Below are 10,425 nucleotides of genomic sequence, written 5' to 3'. Positions count from 1 at the left end.
TCTTCACGCCGAGTGGTTGCCTCCTGACGGAGCAGGCAACCAGCACTGCAGGATCATGCTGTGCACATTGGCAGACCAAAACAAAAGAAAAAAGGCTTGGCATTGGTTGTGCTCCCATGAAGATCCTCGACGAATTCGTCTGCTCTGAAGGAAGCGCTGATCGACGGCAGTGGACTGGGACCGTTAGAGCCGTTTTTCTGGTCTCCGCCACTGCTGAGGATGGATGACTCGAGCCTGACGAAGCCCACCGCTGTCTGTCCCGGAGGGTGGGCCTCGGAGCTAGGATCGCTAAAGCAGATGATCAGATAATCCTAACCGCAAAGGAAAGGAGCGACATGAGCTTGTCCGAACACGGCAAGAGATTAAGATCCGATCCCAATCTTAGTGCGCGGATCGCTTTGGCGGCTGGAGTCAGTTCTGGAGTGACCGATCAGAAAGGGGGCGGATACTTAGATTCGGAGGGAACGAAACAAAGTACCGTTCCTCTGGAACAGCCGCGCAGGAACGCTATACACTGCAATCCCGATCAATAGTGTCCCCGACAATGGTAGGATCCCCACTGTCCTTTATTCTTCGAGTAAAACCTCCGACGATAGACGCCTCCCCAAACGCCACCCCGATGGGTGAGAGATCCCTCATCTGCCCCGTTTCCCAAACGTTCCACGTAGGGAACTCGTGTCATTCGCCCGGCCCGGGGCCAACAGGGGGGACAGGGCATGGAAGAGCATAGTGGTGGGGGGGGAGGGGGCCCATCGGGTAATCTCTCCGATCTCTAGACTGAAAGGAGTAAGTTGACAGCTGGAGCTTACTACTAGACGGGGGATTTGGAAGGAAGGAAGGATAACTATCTTCACATCGACTCTGACAGGCCGCGAACCAGGGAAATCCTGCATTTCGACTGAAGGGGGAATGATCATAAATCCGGTTGCGCCCCCAGCCAGAATCATGCCCTAACGGCGCGAATCTCGATTCCCGTGTCGGCCAGGGTACGGTAATAGTACTATACCACGATGGGCCGAACTCCTCATCGTAAAATAATCTCGGTGTCAGATCTGCTTGGGGTTTTTTTTTTTTTTTTTTTTTTTTTTTTTTTTTTTTCTTTGCCCTTTTTCCCTTCCTTTCTTGGCTGCGCACTAGTTAGCTCGGGGGGAGGGGAACTATTGGCAACGGTTCGGCTTAGCCACACTCCCAGCAACACGTGAAGCCGCGCCTTATCGGCTCCACCGGTGGCAAGGATTATGATGATGATGACGCTGATTGATGTACGTACAGTAGTGCGACTGTGATTCCAACCGCGTTTCTGCACGTTCTTACGAAAGCCGAACCTCGGAGAAGGGCGAGTGGGCAAAGGGGGACGGACGGCTTTGCTCGGCCTTGATGGAATGACGTCCATCCTCCCCGACAGCTTGGGACAAGAAGATTGAATAGACACTACGATGATTCCTTTGAGATGGAGGAGGGGCCAAAATGGTGTAGATGCAGTGGCACGTCGGACCGTTCGCTGACCCACCAAGAGGAACACTTAGGGCCTCGATCGGCGGGGAGGAGAAATCGGTAAATCACGAAGGATGGACCCCCTGGTACAGTACAGACTAACATCGAATTGTCTGTGCATGGAGCAAATCGACGGTAACGAACAGTCAATCTCTTGGTACGGATGTCAACTATTTATCCTCCACGCCTATCTTGGGCCATGGACCCGAAGGAAAGAGGCGCTCCATCGACCCAGACCCACCATCACAGGGGCAACAGCAGGTTAGGCCTCACGGTTGGGTTTTGTTCTAGAGGTCTCTACGCCAGGATCTGGCTCGACTCGAGAGAAAGAAAGCTCTGTTTGTTGAACCCCGAAATTGAGGGAAGGGGATAGCTTCCCTAGCTTCCTTTCCCGGCCATCTGAAACAACAATCGGAGCCAAAAGGAAATTAAAGTAAATCTCCAAAAGATCGTGCGAGGGGGACACAGCAACTGATCCGTGCTGAAGCGTACCTAATACGAATATCCCATCAGACAAACAATTCCCCTCTCTGTCTATCTACTACTCAACGCAGTAACTCGTGTCGCCCATCTTCTGGACGAACAACTCCTCGGAGATTGCGCCCCAGAAGGGGACCACGCGAGAAATAAGAAGTGACTCCAGTTATGATCCGCTGGTGGGGTGGATACACCATGTGGAGTTTTTTGTCGGCTTCTCGTTCGACGAAGCTACACCCGTCCCACTAACTTCCAAGTTTCCAGGCATATCAACGTGACTAACACCGTATGCGGGACAAACTAGCTACATCCGAGCATGGGCATATAGTCAGTGGTTCGTGGAGAAACTACAGGTGACCATTCTCGGTACCGACCTGGTCTATGCTTTTTCTCTGGCGTCTTTTTCTGTTTCTTTCTTTCGGGGCATATGCTTGTGGTTCGGCTCCATAGCAGCCAAAAAGCAAACAAACGAAGCAGACAATCAATGGATATCCCCGTGTCCCTTGAACATCACATTTGAATTGACTTTGGTGATACTCCTGTGACCTGTCACTTCGGCTAGACCTCAAGATTCCGGGAATAGCAAACACTCAAAGTGGAAGCAGAGGCAGACAATCAAGAAGCGGGGCCGTTTCCCGCACGAGCCGGAAGTTGGCTTGTGCCCAGGGCACAAAACAAAGAGAGAGCCGACCAGAGCGCCCCTCCTGCGTGAAATGGAAAGTGCCCGGGCGCTCGGGCTGGCCCCTGTGTCTCAGGGATGGGAAAACAAACGGTGGCGGGAGAGCGCGGTTCAGGATCCAGCGAGAGCGGAAGAGAAGCAATACGCAGTACAAGAGTAAGTAGTATGCTCTAGGCCTTCTTGTTGTTCTCCTCTGGCGGCCCTCGGACTTCGAATTGGTGTATCTCGCATCGTATGATGAGTCTCACCAGACCCCAGACGCCCCAAGCCCAGCCAGCCCGATCGATCGAGGCTGTGCGGAGAAAGAGACAATCTCTCCGATCTGGCACCTTCGCTAGCATGGATGGCATGCACCGCGCTCCAGCTGGGGGAATGGCCGGTCTAACTAATGCATCGGAACTGCTATCCGCTGTAATTGGGACTAGAGAGGCCCGGCCTCGCGCGAGTCTTGCCCGTCCGGCTCTTTCCAAGCAGAGGCGATGGCGTCGAATCCGGTTTCAGCTTGTTCTTTACCCTTTAACCTTTTGGCCGAGTATTTCAATCGCTTGGTGGTTTATACGAGGAAACTAGTAGAGGTGGAATTGTCGGTTTGCTAGAAAATGCTCTCGCCAGGCTAGGCCAGTAGATAGTCAAACGGTCGCTGTTCTTGCTGCATGAAAAGTAAAAAAGGGACGCAGGCTTATGAAAAGTCGAAGCGAACCGTCTAGGGCTTGGAATTCGCATTCGGCCCAGATGTCGGGATATGCTTTGGTCTTCTGCACGCTGCAGCTGCAGGCATGGCCCGTTTGGGTGTTTGACAGCTGCTCGTGCTCGAGTCTAGAACCCGTTGTTCTACATGGTACTTTTGCGTCCTGGTCTTCCGGACATGACAGCTGCCATGCACCCAGCGGTCTAGCCTCTGCAAATTTTCTAGAGTGGAGAGATCCATTCAGTCTCTAAAAATGGCATAAACAAGACTTGGGCCATGATACCTATCCACTGTGCGATCCAGGGGTGGTGGAGCATCAGTAGGGGGGGGGCCACTCACAACAAACGGGTTTATTGTGTCAACTGGGAACCGGTTCGGACAGCAGCGAATAATGATTTCCCACCCCATTTATTTGTTGACGGGCCAATCAAGGCCCAGGAGGATGCTCCAAGGGGAAGGAGACTGGGACGAGCTAGCGAAAATGCGACCGATCCATAGTGCGATCGGCGGCAGCAGAACAGCCGAAGGATCGGCAATCTTCAATCAAAGCAACCATAACGGCTGTCAGACTGGCTGTCAGGCTGTCAGGGGGTCCACTAGGGGCCCCATAATTGGACTCCATCGGATCCCCGATTTCTAACTCCCTGGAACCTAATATTAATAATCATGGACCAAAGATGTAGGCCCCGAAGAGTAAATAGTGGTAGGAGTAATTAAAGAGCATCGAATGCAACACTATACCATGTATGTATGGACATGTACGGCCAAGGCAGAGCCAACGGTGGCAAGTTAGGGGGCGTGGAGTTGGTGCGGGATTTAGCCCCGGAGAATGCGGGAAACATTGAGCATGCAGCTTGCCAGATGCAGCCAATATGACAGACAGCTGTCGGTTCACCCTAGCGTACGCCCGGCAGGTTTGTATTTGTCAGGGTCTGACTGGTGTGCTACACCATTGGTCATAATTTGATTGGTTATATGTGCCCAGAATATATATTTGCGATCTGTAGATTTCCAAGTTGCAATGTGACTCCATTCACCTAGTCAACATTCCACTAGTCTAGCCAATACTATACGGATTATGATCCCCAAACATGACTTTGGTTTTGTAGTGTTTGCTCTAGTTGGTGTTCATTCTTGTGAATGACGCAATGTATATCCGTCACGTGTGCGGAGACCCTTCCCTTCCGCATCTCCCCCAACACCGAAAAAAGGACCACCATGGCCATCGCTCTCTCTGAAATCCCGACCGCCTCTTTGCTCTATCGGACAAAGAGACTGGTCCCGACCACTACATCCTTTACACCACAGCAGACCCTCAACAACATCGTCTCGCTGATCCGCAACGACATCACCAAGCTCCAGGTTGACTGCATCGTCAATGCCGCCAACACCTCTCTGCTCGGCGGAGGCGGTGTTGATGGTGCCATCCACCGTGCTGCTGGGCCAAATCTGGTCAAGGAATGTGCCACCCTGAAAGGATGCGATACCGGCGATGCCAAGATCACGGATGCCTACGATCTTCCCTGCAAACGCGTTATCCACACCGTCGGGCCTATCTACCATCGCGAGAAAAAGGTCGATGCCTCGCGTCCCGAGTCTCTGCTACGCAGTTGCTACCGTCGCAGTCTCGAGGTGGCGGTCGAGAACGATATGAAGAGTATTGCCTTTGCAGCCATCAGCACGGGCGTTTATGGATATCCGAGCGACAAGGCGGCGCTCGCAGCTGCCGAGGAGGTGCGCCGATTCCTTGAGAAGCCAGGCAACATGGGCAAGCTGGAACGCGTGGTGTTCTGCAACTTCGAGCGCAAGGATGAGGATGCCTACGAGGAAGTGATCCCGTAAGCCTCACCAACCATGCCTTCTTCTTGCCTTGTCTCCCCTGCTAATTCTTCCAGTGAAATCTTCCCCCCAACCACCAAAGATCTCCCCCCTCTGAACCCAGTGAGTCCGCACCTTCGCCCTCACCCTCGGATCTCGCCGCCCGGCTCCCAGACGCGCCGACCGCGGACCCCGCTTCTTTCGGCCAGCCAGATGCTAAGAAGCAGAAGACTGATGCAGATGCCACCAAGCTTGACGATGACTGGGAGGAGGTCCACCGGTCGGAGGGCGAGCCGGCGGAGATGCTGGACGACGAGCCGGTGGAGATCGACAAGGCGCCTTCTGCGGGCGATGTACAGAGCGTTCAGTCTAGCGGGATCCTCGACGGAAGTGAGACGGAGAATCGCCTGGGAAAGGACTGGTGAGGTTAATGCATATCACGTAGCTACGAATACATTTTGTTTTCTTCACAAATAATGAATGCTATGCTTGTTGTGCAGTTGTTGGGTGGTTTCTAGATCGATAGACGCAATGCAAACAGTGCAAACCCTGAGCTCGGGGTTGATGACCGAGTCGCTTTGGAACTTCAACTTCACGCCTCAAGACATACAACCACAATGCCAGCACTAATCCAAACACCATAACCTCCAATCTCGGCCTGACCCCAGGCACTATCTACCAAGATGAGCAAACCACCACCAAACACACCGACTGGCCACAAAGTCCTCCGCCCAGACATTGCGAAAGCTCTCTCCCGGAATCAAAAACCCAGCACCGCCAGCACCATCCCCGAACCACCCCCAACTACATCCCCCTACCATGCCTCCGAGCCCGTAGGCCCAACCCTCTCCCGCCGAACATGGCTCTCCAAATTCACTTCGGAATTCACCGCAAACCTCCGCGCCCGCTACGCAGCCCTCCCACATCCCATCCGCCGATCGATGCGCGTAGCCCGCGTGCTGGCGCCACTCCTCCCCATCTCGCTCTGGTTCTCTGAACACGTCTGTCAGGTTATGTGGGTGCGTGGGCCGTCGATGACGCCGTATCTGAATGAGAATTACGAGGAGATGAATACCGCGAGCGATATGGTGCTTGTGAATATGTGGCCGTGGGAGAAGATCTGGCCTGGGCAGACTTCGAGGAGGCTTGAGAGGGGGATGGTGGTTACGTTCCGGTAGGGCCCCCTTCTCGTTTGCCATGGGGTAACCCTAAGGTGTGCTGATACTAATGGGACCATCGGTTGCTAGATCTCCCGCAAACCAGCACCACATCGCCATCAAACGCATAATCGGCCTCCCCGGGGACAGGATCACAACACGGGAACCATGTCCGAAACGCTCCCAAATCGTTCCCTTCAACCACGTCTGGCTAGAAGGCGACGCCGCCGATCCGCGCAAGTCATTGGACAGCAATACCTACGGCCCTGTGAGCGTCAGTCTCATCACAGGCCGCGTGATGGCCGTCCTGGGACCTTCACATAGGCGGCGGTGGTTGGATTGGGAAGGGTGGGAGGATGGGAGGGTTGATGGTGCGGAGCCGGATGATGCTTTTGGGAAGAATTATCGGAGGGAGGTTAGAGAGAGAGTTGGAAAGGAGGCTGTGAAGATTGAGAGGCCACCACTGGGATGATTATTTCTTCAGGTTGTACATATATATATATAGACTTGATGCATAGATATCACCATGTATTATTATCTGATGACTTTGAACGCATCTACAGAAAAAAAAAAAAAAAAAAAAAAAAACTCCAAGAGCAAACGCCGGATGGTAATGCTATTCCCTAGAAAAAGCTACAGAGAAACAATGCGTATATCTTCCTGTTTCTCTTCCTGGAGACGGTCAATCTCCGAAGCAATGCTCAGCACCCATCGATCCTTCTCAACGCGACTTCGCGCCTTGAACACGATCGTGCGGCCGTGCTTGCCCAACGTCGAGACATGTCGGAGCTCGCTCTTCGTCTCGCCGCCCCGTAGTTTCTCCTGTGCGCGGAAGTAGTTCCTCTTCAGTGGTTTCCACACTACGAAGGTGATGGATGTGTCCTCGTCGCGGCTGGTGAAGCGATCTGTAGATAGATAGACCCGTGGTAGAGCGTGAAGACCGGGGTTATTACTGTCGAAGGTTTGGTTCGCGTATAACAAGTCATCTTCCGCAAGGAGGCCGGAGTAGATGTAGCAGTCGCGCAGGTCGATGCTGGTCTCGAGTTCCTGGTGGATGTGCGGGATCTCGACGCCGTTGCTGCGGCGCAGCGTGCTTCGGAAGATGAGCAGGTGACCCTCCGTTAGCATGACATGGCAGCGACTAAAGGTGGCGTGTCGACGGGGCTTGCGGTATAGTTGTCCGGACATCTACTCGGGGGTTAGCATATTTGACAGATTGGAAACGTGGGAAAGCTCACCTTGATCGTCCGACAACCAGACAGCGCACACATGTTATGCGTGTGCGGTGACGCTTCTGCCTTCTTTACTTCCCACTTCTTTGCAAACTGCCCGACAATCGACTCCATCTCCTCATCGATATCTAGAAGCTTGAGATTGCGCGCTCGCACCTCTTTGAGCTCTGCTGCGTCATGGGCGCTGCGCGACCTCCAGTACGATACCAGTGCACCGAGTCGCTGAACCCACTGGTCTCGAGACGCAGTGTCGTGGGCCTGTAATCGAACCACCAAGCCATTATCCAACGCCATTTCGAATGTCCTATCATCATCAAACTCTCTCGTTGCCCCATCATCCTGTCGCGAATCTGCTGCCTCGCGATCAAACTCCACGGCAGGGCCTGCGTCAATGTTGGGATCTGCAGGACTGGCTCCACGAAGGATATTGCGCACTTCTTGGACCCGACACAGGTCAATGTATCCGTCTGCGTGGCTGACATTGTGTACATTCCGCTGCATTTGAGCATAGGCCTCTTCGTCGTGCCGCTGGACAAACTCGGGGTTTCCACTAGATAGCCATGCAATACTTCCGCCCTCAAGGGGGTACGGATCAATATCCCATGACTGCGGCATTTCATCCAGGATCTGTCGGGCAGACGGAACGCCCGCGTCTTCCTCAACCAGTTTTGGCGGCGCGGGTGGCTGCGCTTTAGCCGGTCGGCAAAACAAAAAGTAATGGTCTTGTGTGAAAAAGTAGAGCCGTTTGAAGAACATCTTGGACGTCCGCTGATGCACGCCTTTCTGGGACGTGAGCCTGACCAAGAACCCTTCGATCGGCAGTGGCTCTTCGTCCCTTCGTCCCCAGTGCTTTACGACTGTCGGATAATGGTGTCGTGGCCGAAGCTCAAGCTCATGCGAGGACTCCATCGCAATTGTCCCATACATCTTTTGCTCGTTCGCCCCAAAAATCCATTCGAGCCGGTCGTAACGTTTCCAGGCAAGCCCCATCTTCTCAGTCTTGGACCAGGTCTTCAGCACCTCTGTCCACTCGGGCTGACCCTCGAGCAACTGCATGCAGCACCGGATGATAGTGGCAGCAGCGAATTTATCATCGGAGTCTGACCGTTGAAGAATGGCACTGTGGTGGCCGCTATCATCGGTTGTCTCAAGCTGCTCAAACGGATGGTTGAAAATCAGTGATACCCCAAGCTCAGGAACATTAATGGGAAGCGATTTCGGTCGCCGCCAGCCGAGCACCTGGCGAATGAACGTGTACCACTCGGCAGCATGAGCAGTTGATTTGGGGCGAATAATGTAGATTTTCGTGCCCTGCCGTCGGGGATGCCACACGACAATCGTCTTGTCAAGAGTTGAGTAGAGATTGGCCTTGGTCTGCTTGTGGTTGAGGCGCAGCTCGTAGTAAGCCGCTGTCTTGCTATTCGCGTGGTGAATGTCGGGAATCACGCGGGTGCGATACATCTGCAAGACAAACGGAGTGTGCTCCAACGAGCTTTTACGACACACAACCAGAAATTCGCGCCATTTGTCCACAGCCCGAGTCTCCATCCGGAGACTATCGTTCTCGTTGTAGTCGGCAGGCAGCTCTCCTTGCAAAGTCTCCTCGATGCGAACGAGCATCTTTTCGGCTTTGATGATCTGTCCATCCTGAACTTTTCGCCGACGAGGCATGGTAGCAGACACCGCGTTTTGGGTCCTCGCGATGCGAGAACGTAATCGTTGCTGCTTGTCGATGATATTATCATCGAGATTGAATCGCGTCACCTTTTTGGTGAATCTGCTGCGATGGATATTAATGTTTCCGTGGGTATCCTCTTCATCCCCTTCCTGCTGGGGCTCTTGTTGCTCCAGGGTTATGCGAGACGCTTTGCTCTTGACCTTGCTTTTGCCCTTTGACTTTGATTTCAGGAGACGTGTCGTTGAATCGGCCTCGCTTGGAGATGTAGTTGGAGAGCGCTTGCGGCTTAGTCCGTCGGTCTCACTGGGTCCGGCTGTATCCAAATCCTCTGACGACTCGACCGGTTGTCCGGGGGCTAATCCTTTGATATGCACGGTCGATGATGTCTGGTCCGTGTCTGCCGTACTCGGAAGACTGGTCGTATCTTCCCTGGCTGTGACATATGATGAAGAAGCACCAGTATTGGCGTATACCTCACTCCGCCCCCTTGTGCTAGCCTTCGGCGTGCTGTCTGAATCTTCGTCCTCCGGTTCCGGCGGAGGGTCAATATTTTCTGCCTCTGTGGTTGGATGAGAGAGGATCCGCATCTCGCCCGATGGCTCCTCCTCTGACTCCTGCTCTGCATCTTCGGCCTGTTCCGGTGCCCCTTCGCTTGTATCTGTGAGTGTCAGAGCGACCTCCTCCTCCGCTGGTGGGACGGACTCTTGCTCTGTCTCACTGCCCTGGCTGGGTTGCTGGCGGTAATAGGATGCGACCGGGTCCACGGAGAAGGAGAGAGATTGCGAGGTGTAATTCCTGAAGCGGAGCCGTCTTCGATACCAGGACTTGCGGTTGCCGTGCAGCCAGCCCTCTGGAATTGGGCCGATGAAGTAGCGGCGGCTGGTCATGTGCAGGTGGTGGGCAGAGGCATGGCGCTGGGGAAGTCAGTACTTGTATCCGAGGCAGATTGTACAACACACCAGCTTCTCGTCCGTATAGGACCCTTCTGGCAGGCCATGGTAGTGCTCGTGGTATGGCGTGCGAGGATCCGCATTGGATTGATCAGTGGAGGCTGGTGGAGTGCTCATGGCACTGATCAGCTAGCACACCGGAGGACTGGAGGTAGCTATGAGCAATGCATCGACGGACCGTAGATATTCCCAGGGTCTCAGGGTAGGTAACGAAAGCAAGCTTCATTCGATCCCCGCAATCGGATCGTGAGG

General features: G+C 53.8%; 3 protein-coding genes across 3 annotated transcripts; 2 read left to right on the top strand and 1 right to left on the bottom strand.

Moving 5' to 3' along the window:
* Positions 1–4,556: 4,556 nt before the first annotated feature.
* On the top strand, positions 4,557–5,581 carry N7474_003692 (macro domain-containing protein; the record flags this gene model as incomplete). Its single annotated transcript, XM_057195107.1, has 2 exons — positions 4,557–5,176; positions 5,281–5,581. 2 exons carry the CDS (start codon positions 4,557–4,559, stop codon positions 5,579–5,581), a joined length of 921 nt encoding a protein of 306 aa, XP_057052503.1.
* A 258-nt stretch (positions 5,582–5,839) lies between these two features.
* Positions 5,840–6,785, top strand: N7474_003691 (putative mitochondrial inner membrane protease subunit Imp2; the record flags this gene model as incomplete). The annotated part of the gene is made up of 2 exons (XM_057195106.1): positions 5,840–6,330; positions 6,404–6,785. The coding sequence occupies 2 exons, from the start codon at positions 5,840–5,842 to the stop codon at positions 6,783–6,785; spliced, it is 873 nt and encodes a 290-aa protein (XP_057052502.1).
* A 161-nt stretch (positions 6,786–6,946) lies between these two features.
* On the bottom strand, positions 6,947–10,290 carry N7474_003690 (sporulation-specific 71 family protein; the record flags this gene model as incomplete). Its single annotated transcript, XM_057195105.1, has 3 exons — positions 6,947–7,501; positions 7,552–10,137; positions 10,183–10,290. The coding sequence occupies 3 exons, from the start codon at positions 10,288–10,290 to the stop codon at positions 6,947–6,949; spliced, it is 3,249 nt and encodes a 1,082-aa protein (XP_057052501.1).
* Positions 10,291–10,425: the final 135 nt, after the last annotated feature.

This window comes from Penicillium riverlandense, assembly GCF_028828495.1.
Source record: "Penicillium riverlandense strain IBT 135883 chromosome Unknown utg000003l_segment0_segment0, whole genome shotgun sequence".
Taxonomy (NCBI): domain Eukaryota; kingdom Fungi; phylum Ascomycota; class Eurotiomycetes; order Eurotiales; family Aspergillaceae; genus Penicillium; species Penicillium riverlandense.
Note: the sequence above shows the minus strand (reverse complement) of the source record. Positions and strands in the feature narration are given on the sequence as shown.